Source organism: Halictus rubicundus, chromosome 7 (assembly GCF_050948215.1).
Source record: "Halictus rubicundus isolate RS-2024b chromosome 7, iyHalRubi1_principal, whole genome shotgun sequence".
Classification (NCBI taxonomy): domain Eukaryota; kingdom Metazoa; phylum Arthropoda; class Insecta; order Hymenoptera; family Halictidae; genus Halictus; species Halictus rubicundus.
In genome coordinates this window covers 11,272,817-11,288,792 of record NC_135155.1, presented here as the reverse complement: position 1 = coordinate 11,288,792, position 15,976 = coordinate 11,272,817, and the positions used below count along the sequence as shown (strand labels likewise).

At 51.5% G+C, this 15,976-nt stretch overlaps 1 protein-coding gene across 1 annotated transcript in view; it reads left to right on the top strand.

Annotated features, from left to right (window-relative positions):
- Svp (COUP transcription factor 2) overlaps positions 1–15,976 on the top strand; it is an 81,025-nt gene extending 65,049 nt beyond the window's left edge. Inside the window, exon 4 of the mRNA XM_076790151.1 lies at positions 14,864–15,976. Coding sequence (XP_076646266.1) covers positions 14,864–15,138 — 275 coding nt within the window. The 3' untranslated portion in view covers positions 15,139–15,976. The remainder of the gene's footprint in view (positions 1–14,863) is intronic.

Here is a 15,976-nt window from a genome sequence, read left to right as displayed (position 1 = left end):
CGCAAGCGGAGAAAAGATTTCCGCGGAGTTTCCAGTAAACACGATAATCCGTATCGTTCCCCCTACCGTGTCGCCGAGTCTCGTCGAGCCTCGCCCGTGTCGCTTCCCGTGTCCTCCCGTGTCTTCCCGAGTCTTCCCGTGTCTCGCCGAGATAACACCGTTCGCGCGGAACGTGTACGCCGAGCGATAATCGAGATCACTTGGAGAGTACTACGAGCGGGAAAAGACGCGAGAGAGAGAGATGGAAAGAACACGCCGAAACAGAAGAGAGCCGCTACCCATTGGCAATAGCCAATATCCAATAGCCAATACCGTTACCATTACCGTGTGCAACGCGAATATCGCTGTTGCACCGTCGCGCATCGCGTCGATGACCCTCGCCGCTCCTTCGCGCCGATAGTTGAGTTTATTCGCGCGAAAGCGGTTTTTCGGAGAGGAACGCTCGAGAAGCGTCGACGCGTCGATTACGGTACAACATCGACGAGTAGCGCGGAGCGTTCTTTCGTGATCGAAGCGTTTTATCGCGAAACGCAAAAATGCCACGTTTTGAAACGTTTCGCGATTTATCGAGCCGTCCACCTTGTGCTTTTCCAAATTGAAATTTTATTTCGCTCGCGATACCATTCTTCCGCGTTGTTCGTACTGTCCCCGCCTCGCAAGAAGTCTCTCGAGACGGCACAGGGGCATGGAGGGGTCGCAGCCAATGGTTAGGCTTCGACGTCACACGTTTTAGCCAATGATTCGGCTGGAACCGAGAGTTCCTGCGGAATGACCCAATCGGACGGCTTAACCCTTAACGCACCAATGCCGCGTATATGACGGCAAAAATAAAATATAAATATTTTCCTTTCTATGCTTGATATAGAAATGTTGAGTCCACAGTTTCCCTTGGTATGAAAAATAACTCGGACCTGGTGGGAAGTAAACTTGAAATACTATCGGACCGTTAAGGGTTAAAGTCGCATTCCTGCCAGAGGACTTTCTTGCGAGGCACGCGGAGAGTAGGTATGGTTTCTTTTTCCGAGCGATCAAAGAACGGCGGATGGAAATCAAGACGATACAGAGACGGTTGCCGTGAACGGTAAAATTGGTACCGTTTACGAAGAAGGTGTCTCGTCGTCGTAAGAAATTTTGGGAGGTTCGCGGAACGAGGGGACGATGACAATGTTTCATGAACGACGACGGTGCATCTCCGAAACGTTCGATAAACGTAGATACACGTAGAGCAGGAGGCTCGGTAGGAGGACCTGGCAGACCCGGTGGATTCGGACGGTGATCTAGGACGATGGTCCAGAACGATGGTGTCCCGATCGGAATCGCGTCGATAGGAAGATGCGGAACAGCGAGTAGGCGGGTAGGAAACGAGTGCGATTACCGGTGGTGAACCGCGACTTTGCCGGAAAAGATTCGAGGCAGGAGAGAGAATCTCTTTGCGTTCGGCCTGCGATAAATCGAACCAGGCGTTGCTTCGAGAGACGGGTTTCCTTCCAACCTCTACGGTGTCTCTCGATGTCGGTTCCGCCCATCGGTGATTTATACGCGGCCGAGATATACTGCCGAGCACCCAGCATACGCACCCACCCACTACCCTGCGCACCAAGGACACCCGAAATACGTAAGGAGAAATACCTCCACCGAGGGTTGAAAGACGAGAGCGCGTGCGCGTGCGCGCGAAAACCACGAGAAAAAAGAAACTCGGTATGCGTCCTGCATCGATGCATCGAATAGTCGAAGCGACTGAATTCAATTTTGTTATCGAGAATACCAGTGACACGAATTTATCGAGACAAATTGTTGTCGGTAGCATCCAAAAAACTTTCCGGCGAAAGCGTTCCTACGCTACAGTGAATTCTCGATAACAACACGGGTCTTGTCCAGGTCTAGGGGTGTGCCAGAACCCGAGATATCGGGAACCCGATGGTCGGGGCGATTCGGGAAGAGGTCGGGTCGGGTTCCCGAAAATTTCGAGATTCCCGAAAGAATCGGGTTTCCCGAAAATTTCGATTTCCCTTTAGGGAATCCCGATTATTTCGAGAATCCTGAGTTTTCCGGGAATCTCAACTCAGGTTTCCAGTGTGCCCTGTGTATTTCAAACGCGAAGCTCGGCGACAACCTCAGATTTCGCTTAAGAGTCAGTCGCCAGAACGGCGCAACTGACTCGTAACGAGAATTCACTGTATTTACGCCTTTCGTATACATTGATGGATTTGTGAGGGCGTATGTATACGTCTTTCGTAGTCAAAGGGTTAACAGTAGGTAGTACCGTTTGGTTCGTCGGCAAGCCGTTCTTCGAGGGATGGAATCGCATTGATTGCAATTTTTTATTGTCTCTTGTTCCGATCGTAGTTGGTTCGATTCGGAAGTTTCCCAGAAGACGGAGAGCGGAAGCTCTCGAGAGCGAGAGAGCGAGGGAGCAAGTTTCCACGGACGCCTGGTAACGCGATAGATTGGACGTAATTAGGGGCTTAATAAAATTCGCTGGCAATCTAGGAGGAAGCGGCTTGCCGCCCGAGGCGGATTCGTTCCACGACTAGGGCCTGGTTGCTCGTAACAAACCGCAGACACCCTGACCGGCCTCGAGCGCGTTGTGTGCGTGCGGTAGCACACGATTGTGTACGAGTGCGAATGCGAACGGGAACGCGCGGGCGCTCGCGTCATTCGCGCAGACCGCGATATAACCTAATAGAATTATTTTCCAAGTACGAGGGGTCGCGGCTCCCCCAGGAAGCGACAGCAGCCGCAACAGCCGCAACAGCAGGGGTCGCAACCTAGCGGCATAAGGGATGTCGCCCTGTGCTCCGATACACCCTCCGCTCTCCCTCGCCACTTTGCTCGTTCCGTGGTTTTACGGGCAGAGATAATAACCACCGTCGAACAAATAAATAACGCTGAATCCGGTGGCTTTCCGCGGATTTTCGGCAACCTTCTTCTCGCGAGAACCTGACGACAAGAGACGTTCATCGCGCGTGCGCGAGGAGAATCGGCGCGATTCTCCGCGTACAATTTCTACGGTCGCGGCTAGTTAACGAGAATGATCGTGCACCTTTCGACGATTTCGATCCGCGACTGCCACGACCACGACCACGACCACGACGACGACGACCTTTCTTCCCGGCTGCCATCTGTTTCGCGTCACCTGCGATATCGCATTTCTTTCGTCGCGCCGCGCCGCCGATGTACACCCCCGTCCAGAAGTCATCGCGGGACAACTGGATCGCGTCGGGAACGCTATCGGACACGGTTATGTTACCAGTGATTCTTGTTTTTAACGCGTTTGCATTGTTGGCGCATAAGTTCACACGGCGTTTCATTTATTCCCACGATATTTCCTTGGCATTCTTGTCCCTAAGTTGTCTCTGATCAGCAGACTGCGGATCTTTATGCAAAGTAAGAAATGTTTGTATCGATTGCAAGACGCAGGAGCGAACTAAAAAATTATTTCTTCTTTGAACTATTTTATTAAGTTGAAACCCTATATCCCTGAATCTTCCTAATATGTCCACTGTTTTAAATTGTGTTTACCCATTTTTGTCATAAATGCATAACATCCGCAGTCTACTGATCCGGTGCGGAGGGGTTACTTTTCCAGCGTGATACCGATCTTTTGTCCCGCGAGGTTGTAGCACGCGTCCAGACAATAATCAATGACTTTCCACTACCTCGTCACGACTATGAACGAACAGAGCCGAATTACTGAGAATGTCTCGAAGTCGATGAGGATCGGATGAAATCGTATAGAAAAGAAGAAAGAATGTCGATCGCCCCATAGCCTTCGAACTATGTTTTCGAACGATTGCACGCGTCCGCGTCGCAAACTTCTAAGAACGACTCGCTGTTTCGCCGGGGATTGATTCCGACGATACCTGTCGTCGACTCTTCGCCACCTCTGAGAATCGTCCCGACGAAGAGGAGCGCATCGAGAGCATACACGATTTATCGCGCGCGCGCGACGTTTCCTCTGCGCTTCGATCGCCTTGCCTCGCGACAGTTTATCGTACTCGAGTAATTCGAGTATCCGCGCGACAGTTTCGACGAGACGACGGTGTACGCTTCGGCTTCGGCATTAGCATCGGCTTCGTCATCGCCGCGCTATCGTCTCCGGAAGCATATTATCGCGAAGGATTCGCGCTTCCGTTGTCCCTAACCGATCGATCCTCGTCCGTTCTTCGGGGTTGTCAGCGATACAGCTTGCTGTATCGTCGCGTCGCGTAGCGTTCGTCGAACAGCGGAAAGAAGCAGCAGCCGCGAACTGGAAATCTGTTCGCGTTAATTGGAGCGCGATCGCGTATCGAGCATCTACCAGCGACGAATTACGATAGATTGCGATTTGCGGTACACCGGCCGTGTACTATCGCGAGCGTGTTTGCAAGACACGCCGAGCGGAATCTCGGGCTGGACGGAACTGGTTTTCTAGTCGCTGCTCTCGGCTGTCTGTCGCGATTCGGTGCCGGGTCGCTCGACTACGATCGCGTATTGTCTCTGTTTGATTTCCGGTGCGCGTGCAACACGTACCGAACAGATCGTACGGCACGAAAAACAACGAATATTTAAGGAACAACACGGAATACCGTATAAAATTTCAACGATTCAATATACACTATGACTTTTCACACTTGAATTTCTACACTTGTGCCGAAAAGAAGAAGGACCGAGGAAACGGTTAAAGGAAGATTCGGGAGACAAAACGTGATCTTTAACACTGGGTTTAGGGAGCACTGAAAGTAACAAGAACGTGCCACCCACACTTTTAGCAATATTCGAAAAATAATATATACCCAAAGAAATAAATTTGCTAAATAATTTCTCATGTACGCGTCCTTAGAATCTTTACACGTTAAGCGCCAAACATCAACCCCACAGATTCTTACAAAATCAAAATAGTTTAATTATTGAAACCAAAACTAGAAATTTAAAGTGTACTATAGAGGAGGTTGTCTTAACCTTTTTCGAAAGATTCCAATTCGGTTTGTCTGGATATCCCATAATAAAAATAAATTTCTAAAGCCAGTCAAAAATCGCTGTCAGTCGTATGTGACTGACGTGGCAGTTAACGTGTTAATAATTTTGAATGAAGAATATTAGAACCCGTCAAAATGACGGGTCCCGTAAATCTGGTGTCAAGAACCGTATTGCATCTCGTATAGATATCGTAATCAAGTTTCGCACGAAAAACCCGCGACATTTCGGGGTCGTTTTAAGGCAAAGGAGTTGGCCCGTTGCGCGGTGTTGCGCGGCCCGTCAAAGAACCGCTCTCGAGAACGAAACGTTCCCGTTCCCGTTCCCGTTCTCGTTCCCATTCCCGTTTCCGTCCTCGTTCTCTTTTCCGTCGATCCGTCGCGCGACGCGTCGCCGTCGAGTCGTGCCGAAAATGGCGTGTTGCTCTTCTCGCTCTTGCTCTCACCGAGCGCGCGGGGAGGAAAGCAATTTCTGGATCGCAGCGGCGCGAAGAGAAGATACTTCCTGGCTATAAAGTATGCGCGTTATTTTCTCGGCGAGTTATCTTCCCGGTAGGGTGAGAAAGACGCGAACCGAGGGTGGACAACCCTTTGTCGCTGCGGCAAAGTATCTTCGCGACGTTTACGTTCCCGCTTTGACAATCGCCGGAAGTAGACCGAGGGAGCCTTTAAAATTGGCGTCTGCGCCGCCCGGCCGCATAAACTCGATTTCGCCAGACAGCCAGAAGATACGAGTTCCGGCCGCGTCTCGATCGGACCCGCTCGCGCCTAACTCTCGAACCGTTCGGACAACCCTCCCGAGACCTTTCAAAAAACCTCTCGAAACTCGGAAGAAACGAAAAGAAGATGAAAGGAACTCGACTCGACTCGACTCGACTCGATTCGACTCGGCTCGACTCGACGCGAAACGAGCAGAGCCGGAAGAAAACCGGAGAAGATGGATAGGCGGAGAGGGTAGGAGCGAACGGGAAAGAGGAAAAGAGAGAGAGTGAGAGGGAGAGAGGGAGGAAGAGAGGAAGCGCGGGAACGAGAATGGTTGTAGAGCGCGCTGCAGGCGAGGCCTGACATTTGGTTACTGACATTTTCACCCCGGGGTTGACGGCGGGCAACCCTTTGGCGTTACCCGCGCTCAATCACTCCATTGTCTCGAGCGGCGCTCGTTTTATGCTCGCGTCAACGCTTCATTATGGGGCCCCGGGTCCGGTCGACTTGGCTTCTATAGCCCACGTGCTCGGCACATTGTCTATCCCAAGAATATATTACGCGCCCACGCGATCCACCGCGCGCGCACCGTGTCGTCTATCGTCTCTCACCTTTCCTTCTCTCGCCTCTCCGTCTTTCGTCTATCCTTCTCCCTCTGCACTCTCTCCCTCTCTTTCTTCCCCTTTCTCCGCGTCCGACCGTCGAAACGTTGCTCGCGCGGAAGACGGAGAATCGACGAGACATCGAAAAGAATTTTATCCGTACGTTGTTTCGAGGCACGAAGAGCCGTTGCGTTGCAGCGCGTTGCAACGATTTCGGCAATTAATTGGCACGCAAAGTCGCGCGCGCTCCTGTTCAATTAATTGCCGAGGGTGCCGATCGAGAGCGCCGCCCCTCGTAATAGACATTGTTGTCGCATTGTTTACGGTAACCAGCAAATTTATCGAGGGACCGCGACCGAAACGCGGCGTGCCACGGCGGCGCCATAACGTGCCAAAGCGTGGCATGGTGTGGCGCGATTCCTCTCGAGACCATCCTGCTTCCTCTTGTACGCTCCGCAACAAAAAAAAAAAAAAAGAAAAAAAGAATGGCATGCCTCGAAATGTTGTTTGAAACAAAGCCGTGCGCCGCGCTGAAATTTTTTCGGAAGCATTCGGTCCACTTTTTGTTTCTCCAGTTCTTCCGATCAAAAGTCTCCTTCCCGATTTTGACTTTCCAGTATAATCGTCTCGACCGATTTTGCCTTACTCGCGCGCACCGTGCTTCCAGAGCGAGCGGCAGAAGCGTCCGAAAATTTTGGTGACCTTGCAATGGTGTAACGAAAGCAGCGGGAACGACGATCTCTCGCTTATCCGGTGCAGAGGGAAAACGTATGCGACGCGACGGGACGCGACGCGGCGCGACGCAGCGAACACCTGATAATCCCGTGTCGGAGAATAAATGCCGTAAACGCGCGGATTACCGGGCGTTCGTTGTTCGGTCACGGCTTTGCGAGCCTGCCAAAAGGTCGAAACTTTGGGAGCGGTTCGCAAGGAGGAACGCAGCAAAGGTCACGGGCTTATCGATAGTTCGCATCCGGCGTTCGTTCATGGAAAATATAAACGGATCTTTACGTATTTATGCTATGATACGCTATGATATAAAATTCGAGAGAATTTAGTACGATTTTGATTTGTTTCGGATCTAAAGATTGGTCCCAAATAGAGCTGACATTTTAAATTGCGCGCCATTTCTTTTTGTGGTGAACATAGAGTACTAATCTTTGGCCACTGGCGTCGAGAAGCATTGAGGTTTAGTCATGGAGAATTACACGATCGAGCAACGCATAGAAATTGTGAAAATTCACTAGAAAAATGGTGAAAACTGAAATGGTGAAAATCGTGATTTTGGTCATCATAACGCGAAATCATTTTCAGCGATGAATGATGAATTTGGGGGACCGAAAATCCACGAGTCACTGTTTGGTGCAGATTTTGGGTTAGAGAAGTGATTGGCCCGTACTTTTTTGAGAATGCTGCTGGAAATGCGGTTACCGTCACTGGCGTTCGTTATCGTGACATGATAACCAACTTTTTATGGAATCAATTGAACTGCATGGACTTGGAAGACATATTCTTCCAACAAGATGTCACACTGCAGGCGAATCAATGCAGTTACTGCAGACGAAGTTAAGTTTCCTGGTCGGTGTTAATTGGCCACCAATTGGACACCATTAGACTTTTTTCTTTGTGGTCTTCTGAACGGAAAAATGTACGCCAAGGATCCACAGACCATTCCGGAGCTCAAGGAAGCAATTGGACGCAGCATTACTGAAATTAGTCCGCAATTATGCCAAACTGTTATCGAAAATTTCGTCAAAAGAGTGAACGTTAGCAAACAGGGACGAGGCAGTCATTTATCAGGTATTGTGTTCCACACCTCCCTGTTTTTACGTTATATTAAAATAAAAACGTTCACACTTTCAAATAAAAAAAAAAAAAAATACGTTTCATTAATAAATTAAAATGTCAGCTCATTTCCACCGTATCGGAGAAAGACATTTTCTCACTCTTCTTGTCACTATCGGTTAGTAGTCATGGGCTTACGACTTATAAACGGATGTGACTCTTAGGTTTCCAGCGTGCCCTGTGTGTTTCGAATGCGACGCTCGGCGAGAACCTCAGATTTCGTCTAAGAGTCAGTCGCCAGACCGGCGCAACTGCCTCGTAACGAGAATTCACTGTGTATCTAATCTACGAGACATTTAAAAGCACCACTCGGCTGTCTTAAATGTCCGAGATTTGAATGCTCTCTGTCCTAGATCAGTGATTTTGCAGTCGAGGTTTAGCTCTTTTGCCGATCCGACGTCGGCACCTTCAAAAATTCGCACCTCGCGATCGCAGGTAGATCGAGGATCCGCAGGTACAGCGAAGGTCAAGTTCCTGGCCCCGAAGGGGCTCCCCTTCTTCTCGCGCGACTCCTGTTCCTGTTCCTGTTCACGTTTCTTGTTCCAGTCGCCAGTTCCTGTTGCTCTCTTTCTCTCTCCCTTTCTCTTTCTCTCGTCGACCGTTTAGTCGTCCGTGACAGTTCCCGCGAAACGGAAGAATAGGCGGACTCGTTTCGGCGCGTCTCTTTCCTTCCCTCGCCACGGACCGGGTCGATCCCTCTTCTGGATCGTCGCACCTTCTCTGCGGCGCGGCCTGGCGCGCGTAACACCGTGGACCGGTTTCTAGAACAGCCTCGGGGGCTAAATGTCAACAACGGCGTAACGGCCCGGTTAGAGGATTACCCCCGGTCTCTGGCCTCGCCGCGCAACGCCGCGCAACACCGCATCGGACGCGCCTCGCGTCGTCGAGGGTAACGCCAGACAAAAGGTCGTGCACTTTCCGCGCGTCATAATCCGTCCGAGAGGGTTCGCCGCGGCCACTCTCGCTGCGCGATTCTCCACGAGGATCGGTATCGAGGCTCGCCGTCGACGCGACGTCAACCTCCGACCGAAAGAACAAGTCTTTTCGCGATCGTTGCTACAGCAAATCGTCGTGCACCTATGTGTCCGCCGTTCGGAATCGGTTCGGTATCGAACGTTTCGTGCCGCGTGGGTCGCACACGCCCAACGTCTCGGACTTTCCGTTCGAGTTATTTCAAATTGTCCCTATTAAACGCTAGCACACGTATACACGCACACGCACACAACCGTGCTGCGACGATAGTTTGTCGAGATAAAGGTTTTCTGCTCTGTGCCGTTCCGTATTCCGTCTCTTAAACTCTGCGCCTTTATCGCGGCAATTACGATCTTTCCAGAATTGTACATGTCATCGAAGAGTATCGATTCTAGGAACGTATACAGCGTCATTAGAACGGAAAGTCATTGTTTGTATCGCTTGCTATAAGCAGAGAAAGAGAAGAGAAAATAGGCTACAGGATTATCTCGCTTCTAACAGAATAGGCAAAAAGGCGAAAGGGGAAGGGAAGGGTTCGGTCTCGGACCCGAGTTTGGGCTAGCCGGTTGTCGGACCCGAAGGCTCGACGTCTAGCCCGAATACCTTAATGGGATTGGCATTGTCGTCGTTGACGCGACAATACAGGTCCTAAACGGCCGCTTATAGGTGTTGCCGGCGCTGTAGGTAGCAGCTGCGTGCTGCTGGTGCGAGGCACGCGCGTCGCGTTGTTTCGATGCGTACCGACGATAGGGGCGCGAGGCGTTTCTCATCCCCAAACACGAGCTTTGTTACCATAATCGCGGGTTTCCTCGAATCTCGGGACGCCCGTGTCTTCTCCATCCTCCGCGGAAGCTTGGAAATCTCCGAAGAAGGCGATCGAAGGCTGACTCGCGCGACATTAGGATCTTCGGACCCGCTGCTCGTCCGTTTCCTCGCGAGCGGAAATCGGAGGCGCCGACGAGTACATCAAACCGTTGATTACCGTCGCGAGGGCGACTCCGCGCGACATACGGCCGGGAATCCTCGGTCGATCCGGTAATTACGCTCGCAGCTGGCTCGAACCCGTTAGCTCGTCTCGAAAGTTTTTCTCTGTAACCGCCTCGTTACCACGAGCGAGATGTCTCGCGTCTTCTATTATCATGCGAAATTCGATTGCGAGGCGTGTTTCGTCGTTGATCGTAATATCGCTGTAATTTATTCTCCGTCGACGACGATAACGCGTCGCGCGCATTAATCGAAAACCGAATGAACTTTCCGTGACAATTTACCGGTTTGACTCGCCGACGACCGATACCCAGAATATTGGCCAGAGTATTGCGAATTCGCGGATTCGTCTCGAAAGACGTGATCGATTCGTTCTCGTTCTCCCGGCTTGACGCGACTCGACTCGGATCGGATCGGATCGGATCGGCTTACCTTGCGTTCTTTCGCGATAATCCGGGACGGTTTTAGGAATCGACGAGGCGAAGGGACAAGCGAAGTCTCGCGAGCGAGCGAGCGAGCGTTTCGGTGCTCGCGGGTACAAATAAGGCGGCCAGAAAGGAATAGGAGAGGAGGGGAGAGGAGAGGAATGGAGCGACACGGAGAGGGATCACGACGGTGCTCGACACAAAGCATCCCCCGAACACCCTTTCGGAGTCGGAGGTGACGTCACCGACAATGGAAGGTCGAGCTGTGATTAAAGATCGAGAGACTCCGTAAAAACTCCTTGAAAAGTGTTGGAAGGAAGAGTCTGGGATGGAGCGGCGGCGGTGGAGACTGTGGAGACGGTGGCGGGGGCGGAGGCGGGTGGGGCAGGAGGGCGGGCAGACCTACCGGCGTGAAATATTGCCTCCGCGGCACCCGACAGCTATATGACGTTTCCGAAGGGCATGAAAGAATCCCCGCCACCGTCTTTCTCTTCGCTCCTCGCCTTCGTTCGTCGCCTCGCTTCGACTTTCCGCTCGGTTCGCTCCGTTCCACCGGCGCGGCAACCCGCGAGGACACCGAACTACCCTCTTCTCTCGCGGACCGTCTTTCGTTCGTTCCCTTCCCGCGCGGAAACTTTTAACCGAACCAACGCAATCGAAACGAATCTGCTTCGTATACCCCTTGCGGTCCGCGCCGTATCCGCTCGGTCGAAACAGAACGGAAGAACGAGACTCGCGATGCAGCCCGCGGAACAAGGGGTGTTAGCGTTTATTAATGCAATGGAAAGTTACAATATCGCGTGTACAGTGCTGACGATATTAATCGTTGTATATACAGGGTCATCCGTTTTTAAACGGCCAAACGTGGACCAGCTATAGAGGACCCCAAATGGAACAACTTTCACCCCTAACACTTTTTTTTATTCGAAGTTATTTCATTCGGTCTCCACGGCGTGCCCCATGTGAAAAAAACCAAGATCCACAAAGGTCATACAAAAAAGTTGACTTAATAAAAAAGATGCCCCTATTTATTTTAAACGAAACAAAGGAAAAATCATCAAGATACATAATTGCAGTCCTAATATATTTAATCTTAAGTGAACGCAAAAAATGACGGGTTTTTGCAATTATCTAAAAATCAAGACCGAATGGAAAAAAGTGTTAGGGGTGAAAGTTGTTTCATTTGGGGTCCTCTATAGCTGGTTGACGTTTGGCCGTTTAAAAACGGATGACCCTGTATATTAGGTCGTCCCATAAGTTCGTGCCGTTTACTCTTGTACCATTTAAATTCTAAAAATAAAATATACAATCACCCTTTCATTCCACAACTTCTTCTGACCTTTTTGGCAAAGACATCATACCGTCACTATAAAATTTCTGCGGTTTTTCATTAAAGTAATTTCGAATGGTGAATAATATAAACATATCCACGGCACGAAATTATGGGACGACCTAATATATGACTGTGCAACTAAAGACTGAGTATGACAATCTGGGTTTTCTCTGAATGCGACGACGCGCTCGGTACGACTGCTTCTTTTCGACTGACTTCGGCCCTCGCTTTCCCTTCTCGCAAAAGCCCCTTATATCCGAGGGAGAGAAAACCGGCCCTTAAGAGTTTTTGGAAGGTGGTAATCGTTGCACACCAACAAGGGGCACCAACAGCCTCGCAGATAAACGCGTGCATCGTCGATACGCGGTTTACACATGAAATTCGCGCATCGTTCGCTCGCGAGAATGCGCGTTTGGATCGACGTCGGTACGACGACGACTGCGTCGCGTCGCGTAGAAGAATAGGAGACAGAGAACGCGAAGCCAGAAGGGAGTCCGCGCGGTTTAAAATCGGTCAATTTACGGTGACGATGGTCAACGAGGCGCCAGGGCATTTAGCCGGTTGACGCTTGCGGAACGGAGCGGCCTGTCTGGGACGGGACGGGACGGGGCGAGACGAGTCGGGACGAGCCGAGACGAAACGAGATGGAACGAGACGGGACGCGACGGGGTAGGAGAAATCGTGATCGAGTGGCGAAGGGGAAAGGGGTCGAGGAGAGGAGAAACGCCACTCAACGGCATTATTCGAATTGATGCGGTGAATTGGCGCTGACGACATCGGAGAGCCAATCCGACGGTTTGTTTATTGGTCGCGCGTTGGCGGATTCCTTGCGGTTTGCTTTAATTGAACCCTCGTCGATCGTAAACGAAACTAATGTGTATTCTCTTCTTGCGAGCCATCGAACCGGTCGATGAAAAATCCCCGTGTCGGACGGACAAAGGTCCTCGCGCCGTGACCGCAGTCCTGTTCTCTTTGTATTGTCGCGTCTCGTCGTGTCTCGTCTCGTCGCTTCGCTTCAGGGCCGAGGCGATAGAAGCTATCGTCGAATTCCTTCGGGACCGCCACGTGCGCGTAATAGCCCATTACGCGTACGCATGGGAATAACGCGATTTGCATTCCTAGAAGGGACCTCGTGGTGTCCACGGAGGGCTAGCAACCCGTAGGAGCAAGGGGAGGGGGAAGGGGACGAGCTGAAGAGATAGCTGGGCAGATCGACGACTACAGCGGCGCGCTGCAACGCGTTTTCGCAACTATCGCGAAAACTGTGCGACGGCTAAACTTGAAATAATCTATGCAAAATACGTGGGTCGTGCGCCTCGAGCGAGCTCGATTAGGCTCGAAACAAGCAAGACGGATAACACGCCGAAGGCGTATGCCCGCTAGATTCAAGAACAGAGTATACGATTTCGGCTGACAGAATTCCTATACTGTTCTTCGGTGTCTGTCTTGTTTGTTTCGACCCTTAAGTGGTAAAAATCCGTGCTATATGCGTTTGCTATAAGTATTGCGGTACAAACTCACGTTTGATCGCGCGCAACTGTAAATCGCGTATAGGAAATCTCATTTTAATTGCTCGACAATATCGTGCGTATTCGACGATCGCTGTGTCGCGTGTCGATCGAGTGTTGCGAGAGTAGGCTCGAAAACCGTATAATCTGGGGGTTAGATTGCGCGCACAGTGTCCTAGGAGGGTTCGGGTCGCGTCGATGACGAGAGAGAGAGAGAGAGAGAGAGAGAGAGAGAGAGAGAGAGAGAGAGAGAGAGAGAGAGAGAGAGACAGAGAGAGCGGGGCGACGGCGTATTATCCGCCGCGTGGGTTGCAAAACAATGGCGAGGAGCAAAGCGAAGGAAGGCGGAAGGTTTCGCGCGGTGCCGGTGCGCCGGTGGGGTGAAATCAAGGGATACCCCGTATGATTAGTCCGACATTTGCACGGGCAACGTCTCCTCCAGTTGGCACGCATTCCAATGGCTCCCCGAGCCGAGCCGTGCCGAGCAGAGCAGAGCAGAGCAGAGCGGAGCGTAGCAGAGCAGAGTCGACTCCTAGTCTCATTCGACTGCGTGTCTGGTTGCCCGAGGGCGATTTTCGCGGCAACCCCGGTCGGTCGTCCCTTAAAATGCTCCTCTTCCGACGGCAGTCGGCCGACAGCCGTTCTCGCGAACCTTGATTACAAACTTTTTAACCGCAACGCGTGCTTTTAACCATTAACGCGAACGTCGCGTCGCGTCTGCAGGATACTTCAGCGCGGAGGAGCGTTTTCAATATTCCGGAATGTAATTCGGGAGACCCATCGACCTGGTACGTTCACTCGTGTAACCCTCGCAATTAGTAGACCGCGAGGATCTTTAATAAAAACTTTCCGCATCGATCGCAAGAGGAATTTCTTTCGATACTTTTCATAAATTAATCAGGACAATCTCCCTTCCTCTCTCTCTCTTTATCGTTAAGAGCCCAGACTCCGTAGATTCACGATAAGGTAGAGTGACCAGGTTACCGACAAAAATAAGCGAAAAATGGTTGTACGCGCCTCAACTGTTCGTCCTTATACGAGAATATTTTGTCGCTGGGAAAGGGCTCGTTCGAAAGAGGAAGGTTCGATCTAGCGCGCGCTTGTCATCAGCTGACGAGATTATGCAGATATTTGGTAATGTAGGCGTCAGAAGTAGGCCAAAAAATGACGACGCGCATGTCGCGGAATCCAAGCATTTTTGTGCCATTCGATGAGTTTTCCGGATGAAATCGAGAGTAGCGCGCACTAGAAAATATCTCCAGCTACAAAAACTTGAAGCACGTTTCTGGCGTCGGAATTCATGATATCGATAATACAGAGCAATAAAATGTGACAAGTTTAGTCACAGACTTAAGACCCGTCGGATCGAGACCAAGACGGATCTTGGACGGATCTCGAAGTCACGTGACTACCGTTAGCTCTTAAGTTTATGCAGCAGCAACCCAATTTTGTAGGGAAAACGACGAGTTGTCAACGATGTCGCTATCCGCCTATTGGAACAGCGTTCTAAAAGATAATTTTTCCGGTTCTGTTTCAGACGCGTGCGGATTGTCGGACGTGGCCCACATCGAGTCCCTTCAAGAGAAGTCGCAGTGCGCCCTGGAGGAGTACTGCAGGACACAATATCCGAACCAGCCGACGAGGTTCGGCAAGCTGTTGCTACGGTTGCCGTCGCTGAGGACGGTGTCGTCGCAAGTGATCGAGCAGCTGTTCTTCGTCCGGTTGGTCGGGAAGACGCCGATCGAGACGCTGATCAGGGACATGCTGCTGAGCGGCAGCAGTTTCAACTGGCCGTACATGTCCACGATGTGACATTCTGTCTGGCGACAGCTAGCTTCCGCGTAATACTGTCGCTCTCCGTCTCGTTCCGCGGCCCGACCGAGATGCGACCGTCGAGCGATCCGCAAGCGAGTTCGGAGCCGAGATCGGTCGTCGCGCGAGCTTCGCCTCTCGGCCGCGAGATCGGCGAAATCGGCGAGATCGGCGAAACCGTGCGTAGCGGCCGCGAGACAGACCGAACGAGAAACGAAGGGTTCGTTCGCTGTTCGCGTAGAAGAAATCGACGACGACGATGATCGAACGGACGAGTCTCGAAACCCAACGAACCGACCGCGACTATTTTTTCGACGTGTTCGGAAGCTGTATTTCGATCGCGAATCGGCGCGCAACCGGACGCGAGGTAAAGGGTCGAAGGGAATCGAGCGGTGTCGTTAACCACGCGGTAAAAGGTGCGCGAGAGAGGGTCGAGCGAAAAGTGGGCGGAGGAGACGAGACGCGTGACGGAGAAACGGGTTCGAAAGAAAAGAAGGGCGGAGTGAACGGTACGGAACGGAAGATGCTCGATAAAGACGTCGCTCGCTCGACCGGCCGAACCGAACCGGACCGATTCGAACTGGCGCCAACGATCGGCATTACGACCTCGGCTCCGAAAATCGACCGTCGCCGCTCGATCTCTTACTCGCGAACCGATCGCGCGTTCTCTCAATGGCTCGCGATTCGCACGATTTTTGCGAGGCGACAGCGCGGTGCATTTTTTCGTCGATTACGCGAGCAAACGAGCAGACGGGATAGAGAGCGAGACGAAAACGAGACCGCAACGAAGAACAGGAACAAGAGCAAGATTGAGAGCGAGAACGAGACCGAAAGAAAG